The sequence below is a fragment of the Diabrotica virgifera genome, chromosome 1, assembly GCF_917563875.1.
Source record: "Diabrotica virgifera virgifera chromosome 1, PGI_DIABVI_V3a".
In the NCBI taxonomy this organism is placed as follows: Eukaryota; Metazoa; Arthropoda; class Insecta; order Coleoptera; family Chrysomelidae; genus Diabrotica; species Diabrotica virgifera.
Window position 1 is genome coordinate 3,986,958 of NC_065443.1, and position 16,700 is coordinate 4,003,657.

Genomic DNA, 16,700 nt, shown 5'->3' on the forward strand with positions numbered 1-16,700 from the left:
CCGCCTGCAAAAATAGGAACCCCTCGGTTTTTTTAAATTAGCATTTTGTACCACACCAACTGAAAAAAGCTCATTTTGGCGCCCTCTGTACAGGGGCGCCCGCCTGCAGTGCATCCCTTGCAGGCCCGTTATCGTCGGCCCTGCCTGCCTGGGTCCAAATTATACACACCGGCAAAATTAGCCGAACACCTTAAAAATGGGACATGTTTGAGGTCTCGAATTTCCTAAACCTGTTGTCCGATGTGAGTGATTCTTTTAGTATGTTATGGCCTTATTATTTAAGAATATCGGTGTAATAGTATTGTTGCTAGACAGGTAAATGTCATTTTATACCGGGTGTAATAACCATACTGTTTTTTTCTTAAAGTTCGGAACACCCTGTGGAATATGGTCTAATAACCCTTGTTTATAACCATAGAGTCATTTTGGGGTTAAGCTCCCAGCCCCCAATTCTTACCGCACATTCTTCTACATCTGTTCCTTTCAGCATTGGTGGTTTAGGCCTTGTAGTGCTGTCTTATTGGTGAAGTTGACGATTTGTGTTTTCTGAGCATTTACTATCACTCTCTTGTTTACACCAGTCGTCAACTATATTTAGGCCTGCTTGTATTCTCCCAGACACCACCTGGGCAAACCTGCCCCTGACAACGATTGCTATATCGTCAGCGTATCCTAGACAATAAAAGTCTTCTGTGAAGAAATATTTTTGAGATCACCTACCAAGGTTGTCTAAAGTAGAGGTGGCAAATAGAAGTAGGTATGCTTGTACATGGGAAAAGTCTCGTCATAAAAACATTTTATTTTGCTTCATTGTTATAATAATACAAGATTAAAAATTAAAAAAATACTGGAAAGTTATATGAATTATTTCACTTTTAACATTTTAACTTATTCTAAAAAATCTTATACGCCTTAGACATAGGATGAGAAAAATTTCTTGATTTCTGCAAAAGGTGGTCTTCTTGCTGGATCAACATGCATCAGGTGTTCAAAATAGTTTGTTATTCTTCGCGGAATATTTTCACATGGTAATCTAAAAAAATGACAATAAATGTATACTTACATCCCAGAGAACGGGAGTTCTCGCAAGTAGCGCACACCCCTTTACATGCGATACTAATATACAGGGTGTCCCGAAAAGAATGGTCATAAATTATACCACAGATTCTGGGGTCAAAAATATGTTGATTGAACCTCACTTACCTATATACAATGGTACCCCGTCAAAATAGCCCCGTCAAAAAAGCTCCGACAAAATAGCCCCGACATAATATCCCGCACACAAAATAGCTCCGACAAAATAGCCTGCAGACAAAATCGCGGCGGAATAATAGCCCGCCGACAAAATAGCCCCGACAAAATAGCCCCGACAAAATAGCCCCGACAAAATAGCCCCGAAAAAAAAAGCTCCCTTCAGAATTCATCATGAAATAATTCCTTAAAAATACATTTTTTCGGAAATGGTAATTATCCTCTATTCAGATGTTTATCTTAACCACATTAAATAAAAATTGTCTTTTCAGAGAACTCGAGTCCTGTCTTTCCTGCCTCTTGGAAATTTGAACAATAAAGTTAAGCAAAAATCAATGTTAATTTATGATATGAACATTTTTTTCTGTTTTCGGGCAACAGTAAAATGCATTTTAAATTAAATAAATTAAATACATTCTTCCTTTTTGTCAAATAATTTAAATTAAAAAAAAGTTTTTGGACACCTTGTATAAATAATTATGTAATTGTTTATAAGAGGCTGTTTTAGCCGGGGCTATTTTAGCCGGGGCTGTTTTGACCGGGGCTATTTTGTGTGCGGGCTATTTTGTCGGGGCTATTTTGTGTGCGGGCTATTTTGTCGAGGCTATTTTGTGTTGAGGCTATTTTGACGGGGCTTTCTTGACGGGGCTGTTTTGACCGGGCTATTTTGACGGGTCACGATATACAATAGTACACACAAAAAAACTTACAGCCCTTTGACGTTACAAAATGAAAATCGATTTTTTTTCATATACCGAAAACCCTTCGATATTTTTCATTGAAACTGGACATGTGGCATTATTATGGCAGCAACATCTTAAAAAAAATAAAAGTGAAATTTGTGCACCCCATAAAAATTTTAAGGGGGTTTTGTTCCTTTAAACCCCCCCAAACTTTTGTGTACGTTCCAATTAAATTATTATTGTGACACCATTAGTTAAACAAAATGGTTTTAAAACTTTTTTGCCTCTTAGTACTTTTTTGATAAGCCAGTGTTTATCGACCTATTTTGAATATTTGTCGAATCCACCACATATTTGTATATGGTTAAGTACGATTATAGAGACCTGTTAATAATCTGAAAATGTATTTATAATTTACATTTTTAGGTATATTTTGAAAAAGAAGCCATATCTCGATAAAAGGTGATTTCTCAAAAAAAGACCAAGAGGCAAAAAAGTTTTAAAAATACTGTGTTTAACTAATGGTACCACAATAATAGTGTAATTGGAATGTACACAAACATTTGGGGGGTTTAAACTAACAAAACCCCCATAAAAATTTTATGTAAATATATTAAAAAAGAAGCCGCATATCGATAAAAACTGGCTTATTGAAAAAATACTAAGAGTCCAAAAAGTTTTAAAAACGTTGTGTCTAACTAATGATACCACAATAATGAATTAATTGGAACGTATACAAAAGTATGGGGGGGTTTAAGGGAACAAAACCCCCATAAAATTTTTATGGGGTGGACAAACTTCACTATAATTTTGTTTTAAGATGTTACTGCCATAAGAATGATACATGTCAACTTTCAATAAAAAATCTCTAATAGTTTTCGATATATTGAAAAAAATCGATTTTCATTTTGTAACTTCAAAGGGCTGTAACTTTTTTTATGAGCACATTTGTACTAAGGTAAGTTAGGTTCAATCGAACTATTTTTGACCGCAAAATGTGTGGTATAATTTATGACCAATCTTTTCGGGACACCCATACAGTGATGAGCGCGCTAATAACCGGCAAAATAACGCTAAAGATGGAAAACATATTAAGTTGTGAGATAAACAGATATGAAACTACTGGAGGTGGGTAATTTAGCGATAAAAACCTATAAATTTACATTCTATTTACTGTTTCCCACCTTTAGACGTATCGGACTAGTTTCCCAACTGCCACTGTAACAGTGACAGTTTTAGTTGACAAACTCCTCTGATACGTCTAAAGATAAGAAACAATAAATAAAATGTAAATTTATAGGTTTTTATCGCTAAATTTCCCACCTCCACTAGTTTGATTTCTGTTTATCTCACACCTTAGTATGTTTTCCATCTTTTGCGTGATTTTGCCGGTTATTAGCGCGCTCATCACTGTATACACGAAGTTTTGGATTCTGTCAACCTGACTGACTGAATTTTGAAAAACAAGTTTTTTCAAATTTGGGTGAAAACAACATAGAAAAAAAATTTAGATTGGTGTAACTTTTCCACACACATACTAACATTTTCCCCTTTTTTAAAAAGAAGTTTAATTTAGTCAAATTTGTAAGCTTGGTAACTTTTGAATGTAATTTTCAAAATTAGACATGCGTTGGAAAGGTAATGATCGATATTATCAGAAGCTGGAGAGGTTGGACTAAAATTTTCGAAATTTTTGGGAGTTTTGGGAACAAGAACGAAAAACCCACACCATTGGACCAAAATGGATGGTTGGCATATGTATTGGCGGGTCTTTTCCTAAAGTTTAAGACGGAATTTGGACCATTTTTCAATTCAGTTAGGTTGGCAGAATCGAAAACTTCGTACATAATGTCGCTCATAGGAGGTGTGTGCAACTGGCCACCGGCGAGAAATACCCTTCTCTGGGATCAGCTCTTTTAGAGCAAGAGCCCGTGGCTGCTAGGCATTCGATATTAATTTATTAAAAGCTGAAAGTTTCTCTGCGCACGTCCCCAACACAGATAAAAACGATGAGCAAGTTCGGACTTTGGATCGTGGTTACTTGAGTAGTTAACAGGTGGCAAAGGTGTGTAAAATATATATCTTACTTTCCTTAAAGTATAAAAGGTGAATTTTATATATGTTACTTAGACTACTATCAACAGCTAATATCTCAGTAGCCGGAGTTTCAATGGTTTTTTCACCTTGCCAGACGCATTGAAAGTCTACTGTAGGTACGAGCGCGAGACAATAATGTACTCTAGTGTATAACGAACGAGTGAGATAGTGAGTTCCGTCTACTGCGATCTTTTACTGCGCATCATCAGTCGTATTATTTATACAGGGTGAGTCATGAGGAACTGTACATACTCCTACCTCGTATAGAGGCTCCTATGTGGAATAACAAATGACCATTAAAAAGTGTCTGCGCCCATTGTTTAATAAGGGCGAGTTTCGCATTTTGACAGAAATTTGTATTCGTCATAATTTTTGAACGGTCAGATCGATGTGTCTCTTATTTTGGCCAATCGTTACACTACTACCACCTAATCAACTGATTTATTCAAACTAGAAAAAAATCAGGTTCGGCTTTAAAAAATTAGTTCGTTTGGGTCTTAGAAAAAATTTCACCCTGTATACGCTTTTTGAAAACTCTAATATGAATTTTACAAATTAGACAAATAGGCAATTAAAATGGCATATTTATTTTTTTCCCCACACGATTACTTAATTTTTTATAAAAAAATCAAATTTGACTATGAATTAAAAGTTTGGGAAAGTGAACCATAGATTTAAAAAAATTAAGTTTTATTACAAAATTAATTTTTTTGAACGAATATTTAATTTATGTTACCATTCAATCAACTGATTTATTCAAACTAGAGAAAAATCAGGCCCGGATTTAAAAAATTAGTTCGTTTTGGTCTTAAAAAAAATTCACCCTGTATACGCTTTTTGAAAACTTTAATATGAATTTTACAAATTAAACAAATAGGCAATTAAAATGGCATATTTATTTTTTCCCCACACGATTACTTAATTTTTTATTAAAAAATCAAATTTGTCAAAATCGGAATTTTAACCTACAAATGAAAAAAAAAATGAAATCACAGTTTAACTCGCTACAACTCTGTTCCATTTCATTATTTTTTTTCTTACCATTGTGAAGACTGAAAATTGTTGTAGACTTTCAGTCTTCTTCTCGTAAAAATTATGAATTTTTAAAAATAAACGGTACAGATTCGTGAATTGCAAAGTTAAATCGCAAAAATTAAGTGAAAAAATTTAAAATTTATGTACTTGATCACGTCTATGTTAAACTATAGAGTCCAAAGAGAATAGTATGGTTTTACATCTAGACTTGTTATACAAAAAAAAATGGTGAAACTTTTAATTTTAAGAAAAACGTTGTTTTTGTAAATTAATTTTTGTAAAAAAAGTTAATTTTTTTAAATCTATGCAAAAACTTTTCCACTTTTTATGAAAAGTCAAGTTTGATTTTTTAATAAAAAAATAAGTAAATTCATTTTTTTAATAAAAGTTATTTTTTTAAATCTATGGTTCACTTTACCAAAATTTTAATTATTCATATTCAAATTTGATTTTTTTTATAAAAAATTAAGTAATCACGTGGGGAAAAAATAAATATGCAATTTTAATTGCCTATTTGTCTAATTTGTAAAATTCATATTAGAGTTTTCAAAAAGTGTATACAGGGTGAAATTTTTTCTAAGACCAAAACGAACTTATTTTTTAAATCCGGGTCTGATTTTTTTCTAGTTTGAATAAATTAGTTAATTGGGTGGTAACATAAATTAAATATTTGTTAAAAAAAATTAATTTTGGTAATAAAAGTTAATTTTGTTAAATATATTGTTCAGTTTATCAAACTTTTAATTCATAGTCAAATTTGATTTTTTTATAAAAAATTAAGTAATCGTGTGCGGAAAACAATAAATATGCCATTTTAATTGCTTATTTATCTAATTTCTAAAATTCATATTAGAGTTTTTAAAAAGCGTATAAAGGGTGAAATTTTTTCTAAGACCCAAACGAACTAATTTTTTTAAAGCCGAACCTGATTTTTTTCTGGTTTGAATAAATCAGTTGATTAGGTGGTAATAGTGTAATGATTGGCCAAAATAAGAGACACATCGATATGACCGTTCAAAAATTATGACAAATACAAATTTCTGTCAAAATGCGAAACTCACCCTGTATATTATTATACAATGGGAGCAGACACTTTTTAATGGTCATTTGTTATTCCCCATAGGGGCCTCTATACGAGGTAGGAGTATGTACAGTTCCTCATGACTCACCCTGTATTAATATATTATATCTTATTATACAGGGTGTCCCAAAAGTAGCGGGACGGTCGAATATTTTGCGAAATGAACATCCGATCGAAAAACTAAAAGATACGTGTTCAATATTTTTTAGAAGTCTATCGAATGATACCAAACACGGCCCCCCACTCCACCTCCTGGAGGTGGGGTGGGGGTAACTTTAAAATCTCAAATAGGAATCCCCATTTTTTATTGCAGATTTGGATTGCTTATGAAAAAATAAGGAATATTTGTTCGAGACATTTTTTAGAATTGTTGATAGATGGCGCTGTAATTGGAAAAATACGATTTATTAGCGCCATCTATCCATAAATCTAAAAAATGTCTCGTATAAATATTGCTTACTTTCTTATGACTTATTCAAATATGAAATAAAAAATGTGGGTCCCTATTTAAGATTCCAGGGTGTGGATGAGGTGTCGTGTTTGGTGTCATTCGGTAGATTTTTGAAAAAAATATTGAAAACGTATTTTTCAGTTTTTCGATGGGATGTTCATTTCGCGAAATATTCGACCGCCCCGCTACTTTTGGGACACCCTGTATAATAATAAATAAATATAAATAATACGACTGATGATGCGCAGTAAAAGATCGCAGTAGACGGAACCCATGCACTATCTCACTCGTTCGTATACACTCGAGCACATATTGTCTCGTGCTCGTAACTACAGTAGACTTTCAATGTGTCCGGCAAGATGAAAAAAATATTAAAACTGTCCGGCTACTGAGATATTATTTTTTGAAAGTAGTCCAAGTAACATATATACAAAAATCAGCTTTTATAATTTAAGGAAAGTAATACAATATTTTATCGCCAACCGTCACTAAAGTCATTCATTATTGTACTCATTTGACGCCATTTGCGGCAATAAAGTAACACTTTATTGTACTGAAAGAAGAATTTTACTTTACCTGCCGCGATTAATCGAGATTGAATGTAAGTGGTCGATGGCAGTAATCGATTATTTATTTGAGTTAACTTACAATTTATTTACTTTAATTATTAAAAACATTGTACAAAATTTACGACATTCTTAATTAGATTTATGTCAAAAAGTGAAATTCTGTAGTAGTTTGTAATTATATTCATATAAAATAAATCAAAACTTTACCGATTTAGTTATTATTCAATATTGATAACTATCGATTAAAAATCGAAAGCGGCCATCACGCAAAAGACATCTGTCATTACTGTCATGAAATTTTTGTTATGTCTAAAATTTAAAAAACTCTTAAATTGTAAATTGTAAGTATTTGCTGGCGATAAAATTTTGTATGCACCACGTCAGTAAAGACTCTTTATCGAACTTGTCTGTTATTCGCCTCGCTCGCTAAGCTCGCTCTGCTCATAATATCAGACTCGTTCGATAAAGAGTAACTTTACTGACTTGATACATAAATAACTATTACACACCTTTGCCACCTGCTATCTGCTCAAATAACCACGATCCAAAGCCCGTACTTATTGATATGTAGTATTTATCGCTGTGTTGGGAACATGAGCAGAGAAACTTTCATCTTTTATTAAAAATATGGGATGCCTAGGAGCCACGGGCTCTTGGGCTATTTTATTGTAGATGGAATATTGTTTGCGACACTCATTTTTGCCGCGTTTGGCGGTTTCTTTATTCTTGTACGATATACTCACTCTCCTGAAAATTTAAATCGGTCTAATATAGGCATTAACATAAACAAAGGACCGCCAAATTTGAGATAGTGCATTTCCCACACAAGCAATCCGAAAGACCAAATATCAGTTTTTGTAGAAAATTCTTGACTTATTAAAACGTTTTGTGGTATATGATGTCCTGTTAACTTTCCATGCTAAAAAAATATTTTACTATACAGTGAGTTTTAGGTGATTTTTAGGTTTTAGGAAACCCTCAATTAACTTGGAAACGGCTTGCACGATTTTTATACATTTTGGTGGGTAGGGGTTTTCTAATGCGGCTGATATTATAGTAATTACAATGTTGTCAGATCTTCCGTTTTTCTGAAAATCTAATGAACTTTCTTATTTCAATAGAAACACCCTGTATATTTTTTACGTTTTGAAGTCCTTATAATACTGATTAGTTTTCATGTTATATTGCCTATACCTAAATGACATAATTTCGGAGTTATTGCTACATTTATTAAAAAAAATTTAACAAATTATAAAAATCAATTTTATTGGCCCGGGCAGACATTATTTTAGATTCTTTGGATCGTTGGGAACAAAAAAGGGCTTATGTAATTTTTCTCTAAAGGTAATCGTTTCCGAGTTATAAAGAATTTAAAACTGAAAAAAAAAAAACGAAAAATGACGATTTTCAAGGTTCAAAAACACAAATAAAAAATATTACTTTTAAAACTGCGAAGTGCCTACATTCAAGTTCAAACCTCATTTTATCAGCTCCAATAAGTAATTTGAGTTTGTTTCATTTTATTTTAAAATATTATTTTTTAGTTGTTAATGCGTCCGTCCTCGCATATGCGCTTCATTAACAATTAAAAAACAATGTTTTAGAATAAAACGTGCCAATATTCTTATTGGGAGCTGATAAAAGAAGGTTTGAGCTTAAATTTAGGTATATTTATAAACTTCATAATACATAATTTCAAAAATTATATTTTTTATTTGTGTTTTTCAACCTTGAAAATCGTCATTTTTTGTTTTTTCAGTTTTAAATTGTTTATAACCCGAAAACGATTAACTTTAGAGAAAAATTACAAAAAACCTTTTTTTTTTCAATGACCCAAAGAATCTAAAATAATATCTACCCGGGCCAAAAAAATTGATTTTTATAATTAGTCCAGAAAGCCACTGCGCAACCGCTAGGAAAAAAATTCTAATTCGGATTTTTTGCACAATCTTCCTCAAAAAGGGCCCCTTTTAACAAATTTGCATGTTGCCAGGACCAAAAGTTGGTCAAAAATTTTTTAAACGTTTTTTTTTGTTTTTTTCCTAAAATTATTTTTTTTGCATGGAACAAAATTTTCTTAGATTTTTTGGATCATTCCAAACAGAAAAGGTCTTTAGTGACTTTTATCTAAAGTTGATAGTTTTTGACATATAAACGATTAAAAATTGAAAAATTGCGAAATCGGCCATTTTTAACCCTCAAAAACTATGTGAAAAGCTGAAAATTTGAATGTTGCCAAGGTAGATAGATATTCTTTAAACATCGATTGATGAAATCCCGAAGAGTTTTTTGCAATACAATATTCAAAACTCCTTTGTTTTTTAATTGCTAATCAAGCGTGCGCGACACTATTTTCCACCGTTGCATGTGTATGCAGTATGGTGCAAATGAAAGGAATAAATTCGTTATTTCGTAAACCGGCGACTTTAAGGAAAAATCCCGAAACAGGTCGATTTTTATTTTTAAGTTATGATATTGTGACATATATGGTATACTAGTGATGTCATCCATCTGGGCGTGATGACGTAATCGATGATTTTTTTAAATGAGAATAGGGGTCTTGTGCTAGCTCAATTCTCTATTCAGTAATATAAACATTTACATAATTATTTATACAGGGTGTCCAATAATTTAATTTTTTTGTCAATTTGCCAAATGATTTAATTTAATAAAAATTTTTTTTGGTCCTGGCAACATGCAAATTTGTTAAAAGGGGTCCTTTTTGAGTAAGATTGTGCAAAAAATCCGAATTAGAATATTTTTACTAGCGGATGCGCAGTGGCTTTCTGGACTATTTTTTTTTTTTTAATAATTGTAGCAATATCTCCGAAATCATATGGCATAATCAGTATTTCTTAAGGATTTCAAAACGCAAAATATATACAGGTGTTCTATTTGAAATAAGAAAGTTCATTAGATTTTCAGAAAAACAGAAGATCTGACAACAATGTAATTACCACCATAATATTGGTCGCATTAGAAAACCCTTACCTACCAAAATCTATAAAAATCTCGCAAGCCGAGATAGTTGAGGGTTTCCATACATAAAACTCACTCTGTATAATATTTTTGTAATAAAAGTTTATTTTTTTAACACATTTACTACCTCTTCTTTGTAGATTCCGTCTGGCCTAGTAACTTTGACAGCGAAACCAAAATCTCCAATTTTGCACTCCATATTTGAACCCACAAAAATATTTCTTGGGGACAAATCCCTGTGGACGATTTTATTTTGTTCCAAATATTCCATACCATTTATAATGTCTAATATCATATTATAAAATATTTTTTTGTCTATTTTCACACCCTAAAAACAATTTTCTTTTAATTAATAAAGTTTGAATTTATAATTAGTGTTTTGTAGTAAAATAGTTTATATTCAGTGCAATAGTGTATTCTTTTAAGAATTCGTTACTGTTGATCCATAGGAAAATGGTGTTTATTTTATAAATAATTTTTTTATTTTTGTGTAATAGAACTAAAGTTCATAACCTATTATAACACTAATGTTTCTGGGAACGGTTGTCTGGGGCACAATGGGGTATACCCCATTCCGCCGCCGATTATATTTAGTATTGATAAATATTTTTCTTCTCGTATTTTCTCGTTTGAAATTCTCGTATTGATTATATTTTTTATTGATCGCAGATGGTACGTACCTACAAAAAGAAAACACCCGGCAGTCGTGGTCTACCGATGTTATGAAGCAAGCTGTAGATGCGGTTATCAGTGGACAAATGGGATATGTGGCTGCGTCTAATCGGTTTGGTGTCCCATCATTAACGCTGGAGCGATATGTTCAGAAAAGACGGGAGAATCCAGACGCTGTCATTGATAAAACGTCAGGAAAGTATAAAACTGTTTTCACTATTGAGCAAGAGCTTGAGCTTGTCGTTTATCTGAAAGATATGCAAAAACTGTTCGGCATGACTATGAAAGAGTTTCGCCGACTAGCATACCAGCTAGCAGAAAAGAATAACTGCAAGCATAACAGAATATCGGAAATGGCAGGAGAAGACTGGTGTAAAGGTTTTTCAAACGTCACCCTTATTTAAGCTTAAGAAAACCCGAAGCAACTTCTGGAGCACGGGCTATGGGGTTCAATAGAGTAGCAGTATCGAATTTTTTTAATCTGCTTAATGAAATTCTGGACAAGCACGAATTAGATGCCACTAGAATTTTCAACTGTGATGAAACGGGTATTAGCGTGGTTCCCAACAGTGGCGGTTATCCCTTTAGGTCAATTGGTCAATGACCTCCCTGTAATAATTGTACAATCAAACGATTATAATGTAATTGTTTCCTTAAAAAAAGAAAATTTTCTGTATTAAAAATGTTCGGAATACAATAGTATCGTTCAAAGTTAAATTTTGCTTTTATTGTATTGACTTTTCAGTCATTTTGTTGTAAAATATAGCGACAAAGATGCCGCCAAAAGATTACCGATAAATAAACATGAAATACGAGCTGTTTGACGGTACCGAATAGCCAAATTTATCTTTCACTGAAACTACGGCAATATTACTCTTAAACAGCTAAATACGAACATTCACGATGGTCAAGAAATTTATTTGACCTCACTGTGAGAATACAGCACTTTGAATCCGAACGTTCACGAAAATACGCACTTATATGCAAGTTGGTACTAAATCGTGGTCATTGACCGTAGACCGTAGGTATCGTTTTCGTTGTTGAGCGGTAGGTATTCGAACGATCACAAATTTCAACGAGCAAGTTATCGATCATTTCGCAAAATCTAAGGCCAGAAGAATCGATTTACTTTTTAAATCCGCATAAAAATGTAAGTTATTATTTATTTTAGGTTTTGAGTTTAAGTAGTTTGTTGATATTCTGGCTGTTATAATTACATATTATATCATACTAATTATCTGATTTATTTGACAATTAGTAATGAAGACTTGCTCCTTTTACTTATTTCATATTTACTTGTCAAATAAAGATCCGCTTAAATTTAAACAACATATTGCAAAATAAGTTATAAGAAACCAATACAGATGATGGAATAAGAAATTATTTAAAATATGATTTGTAGGTCTTGTTTTTCCAAAAAAAATCTTGAACCACCGGATATGACCTCCCCCTTCACTTACAGACCAGCCGCCACTGCTAATGCCGACACACATTTTTCAGTCACGTCGCCAAGAGACCTAAGTTAAAGCCGGAACAAAAAGAGCTGTAAAAAAGCGTGGAAAGACTGCTGTCCTTACCGCCTCACCTTATAAGATTGAACTGGAAGAATCTTTAAAAAAGATGCAAGCTATAAAGGAAGCTAAAGAGAAAAAAATTAAACAGAGATTAATGTTTCAAAATTATGAAAACAAACCCAGAGAAATTGAAACTCAACAAAAAAGGAAAGAAAATAAGAACAAACAGGTTAAAACTAAGGCAAAGAAACAAAAAATATCTGAAACTGAATCCGAAGATAGCGCAGAAGAAGAAGATACGGCCTGCTTGTATTGCCATGATTACTACTCTAAGTCCAATGAAGGCTGGTGTTCTTGTAGCATTTGTAAGAAATGGGCACATCTAGCATGTGCTCGTTTACATAGATAGTGACGATGATGAAAGCGTTCTCGTCTGTGAACTTTGCCAATGATATTAGCTACAGTATGGGGCACCCCATTGTGCCCCGGGGGTGGGGCAGAATGGGAAATTTCCCTTTATTTTTGTAATGCATATTTTTCTCAGAAACGTTTGTTTTTTATAACTTTAGCTATATTTTCCTTGTAAAGAAATAAATAAATAAACATAAGATTTGTCAAATGATGGTGTAGTTTCATTAAATATCGCACAAATTACTATCAAACTTAGGTACCCCGTTCCACCCCGGGTTCCCCTATCCATAGTTGAAAAAAATGGGAAAAGTTCATTTAGGGCCGGTTGTTCGAACGCTAATCAACAATGATCATTATCAAATAATTAATTACTGTCAATGTCAATTGTTAAAACATAATTAATTACAATTCTGAGACTATAATCAATTAATATAACAATAATTATTAACATAATTAATAATAAATCTCATAATTGTAATTAATTATGTTTTCAGCAACCCAAACAAAGTTGAAATTGACAGTTTTGGTGACAGTAATTAAATATTTAATAATGATCATTGTTGATTAGCGTTCGAACAACCGGCCCTTAAAGTTCTATTTTAAAAAAAGGGTTGAAATTAGTTAGAGTGCTTTTGGCGCTCTATGAACTAAATAAAATAAGACGGCTCTTGTTTCTTTTCACAACGAAATGATTATTTATTATTGTTTTATTATTATTTCGTGCAAATAAGTACCTACCTATGTTAACATAAAATTTTCACCCATTTTGGTTCATTTTTATAAATATTTATTTAATAATAATAAAATTATTTTCTATACTTCTATTTAGCGCGCCTATGAGCATATTGTCAAAATATTGATCTTAGATAATAAATGTCAAATCATTGCTACTGTTGCCAAAGTTTCGCAGAACTTTCAAAAAAGGGTATGATACTATCTCCCGAAGTTATATTGACGACGGCTCTTAAGTATGCACATAGAGGTATATATTAACATAGAGGGAGCCTACCTTCCGCGCTTTCTGACGACAAGATCTCATGGACTGGTTTGCTGCATCTCTTTCTAACACATTATATCGAAAATCTATGATGACATTCAGTGTGAATATAGGTACGGAAGAGGAGGACAACTGTAGCAGCTTTACTATGCGTAAGAGTGAAACAGCACTAATCCAAATAAAAAAAGATGGTGTCATCACTTCGCTCTGAATGACACTCTCTCTATGCTAATATATAACTCTATGAGTATGCAGAATTAGTAAAGGTAGGTTATATTCTTACTTCCAAAAATGTATCTAATCTTTTATTTTCCATGAACTCCATTACAATTTCCATTGAATCTGGAACAAACGACAACATTTTGATGATGTTCTTGTGATCCAACTGACTCATAATTGTTGCCTCAGATTTTAAAAATGCCTCCTTTCCTGGTACTGATCTTTTTACGATAACCTTATCTTTAGACCCATCAGTTTTTTTAAGTGTTCCTATAAATATAAGTCCAAAACCTCCTCGAGCTGCAAAGTAAAAAAAATCATAATAAATAATCATTTCGTTGTGAAGCGAAACAAGAGCCGTCTTAATTTAGTTAGTTCAGAGAGTGCCAAAAGCACTCTAACTAGTTTCGACCCTTCTTAGGGTATCATCAGAGAGCGCATATTTGATTCTCTCTGAACCACTAAAATTCGGGCCCCCGATATCGATTCACAACGAAATAACATGATGGCATGAATGCCGTGGGGGCATCTGCTAAAGACGAATAAAAATTTTACTTTTAATATTAAAGACAAAAAAGTTATGAGATAAAATAATCGGACATCTTATATATTAAAGCACCCTAATATGTCTGTGTAGATATTGGCATTGGATCCGACTCGGTCCGACCGTCACATGTAACACCGTTGCCGTATCCTCTATTTTTTCATACTATCACGTTACAATTTTTTGTGATATTATATTTGTGTGTGAAATGTATCATTTTTGTGTATTTTAGGTATGTTCTAATATGTTATGTATATATTTATAGGTTTTTACTTGATTATTTTAAATCATTGTGACGTTTAACTTGCTAGAAACCTTGTAATATTGTGTAATGCGTTAAAAATAAGTAGTTTTGAAACACCAATTAAGTAAAGTTTATAATGTTGTTGTTTTCACCAATTTTGAAAAAATGTGAAAACATTGAATTGTCCACGTCCGTCTGTCCGTCCGTCCGTCTTGTCTGTCTGTTTGCAAACTCAACTCCTCCGTCATTATACCAGGTAGAATGACAAATGAGGTGTCAAATGAAAGCTTATCCAAGGATGGTACTAAAGGTGGGGAATTTAACCTAGGCTGTCTGTCCGTCTGTCTGTCCGACTGCGTATATGATTCCTTCGTCACTATACCAGGTAGAACAGCAAATGAGGTGTCAAATGAAAGCTTATAATCCAAGGATGGTACTAAAGGTGAGAAGTTTGACATAGGCTGTCTGTCCTGCTGTCCGTCAGACCGCGAATATAACTCCTCCGCCACTATAACAGGTAGAATGACAAATGAGGTGTCAAATGAAAGCTTATAATCCAAAGATCGTACTAAAGGTGAGAAATTTCTCACCTTTAGTACGATCTTTGGATTATAAGCTTTCATTTGACACCTCATTTGTCATTCTACCTGTTATAGTGACGGAGGAGTTATATTCGCGGTAAAACAGACAGATGGACAGACAACCTAGATCTAATTTCCCACCTTTAGTACTATCCTTGGATTATAAGCTTTAATTTGACACCTCATTTGTCATTATACCTAGTATAATGACGGAGAAGTAAATGTTATTATTCTATTATTCTTGTAGGCACATTTAACATTGATTGAAATTATGAAAGAAATATATAGAAAACAGCATGGCAACACTGTACATAAAAATTCAGCCACATTCAACTGTGCCGGCTGTGCGTTACATAGGGTGCTTTAATAACCAAGATGTCCAAATAATCGTTGCCCTACCCAAACCGAACGCATATGACGGGTAGTAGAAATTCGCAATTGATGGAATCGATTTATCCCTGGAAGATAAATAGGCGTTCCAGTTTTCGTTTTTCTAAATAGAAACATTCTAAAGGTATAAAAAAAACCAATTAAAAGACGCCTCAAAGAGCTCTAACTCCCTAAAAGTACGTATATCTATACGTGGGTGCTCCGTGCTCGGTGTAGCTGCTCAAATGAATACGGCATGCGCTCCCCTACATATATAGTCCAGTCGGGTTAGACGAATAACAGGCCTAACTTTGCATTAGGAGCTGCCCCAAATTTTATTTTTCTAATCTTTAGGGAGGGTCAATATTAGTATAAATTTAAAATCTCGACTGAATTCCACCGTTGCGTTAGCCGCCATCTTGATTTTAAACGAGAACCGTTTTTGCTCAATATCTCCGCCATTTTCAATTTTTTGACAAAAAGTGTAGAAACTGAAATTGTTGAAAATATGGTTTTCTATAATTTCATTTATTATAATTTTTTTCGTGCGGTCGATATTTTCCGAGTTATGATTGGAAAATAGTGACAGTTGGAGCATAATTATTGAATTATTGAATTATCTCGTTTATTATTAGTTTTACAACAAATATGTACCTGTACAAAAATGAAGAGAATTAAATTCTACATAATTTTGATCTCTTTCAATTTTTTGCTAAAATTAATATTTAAGGTAGTACGTATGCGGTAATGGCGCGAGCGTAAGACCGGATTGATTTTATAGCAATTGTTTTTGTTCAATATCTACGCCATTTTCAATTAAAATTGTTCAAAATATAATTTCCTACAATTTCTTTTTAACAATTTTTTTCATGCGGTTGATGTTTTCCAAGTTACATGGGATAATAGTAAAAAGTGGTGCGGGGAGCATAATTATTGAATTGAATTTTGTATCCGAGCTGCCTTAAATTTTATAATTATATCCTTTAGGAGAGATCAATAGTAG

The 16,700-nt window shown here is 32.9% G+C and overlaps 1 protein-coding gene across 2 annotated transcripts in view; it reads right to left on the bottom strand.

Annotated features, from left to right (window-relative positions):
* Nucleotides 1-784: 784 nt before the first annotated feature.
* Nucleotides 785-16,700, bottom strand: part of LOC114335452 (ephrin type-A receptor 4a-like) — a 50,216-nt gene continuing 34,300 nt past the window's right edge. For both annotated transcript variants that reach the window (XM_050654175.1, XM_050654168.1), the window contains exons 5-8: nt 14,024-14,259; nt 10,274-10,474; nt 7,911-8,086; nt 785-1,033 (exon numbers count right to left, since the gene is read on the bottom strand). In XM_050654175.1, the coding sequence (XP_050510132.1) occupies nt 913-1,033; nt 7,911-8,086; nt 10,274-10,474; nt 14,024-14,259 (734 nt within the window). In that variant the 3' untranslated portion in view covers nt 785-912. The remainder of the gene's footprint in view (nt 1,034-7,910; nt 8,087-10,273; nt 10,475-14,023; nt 14,260-16,700) is intronic.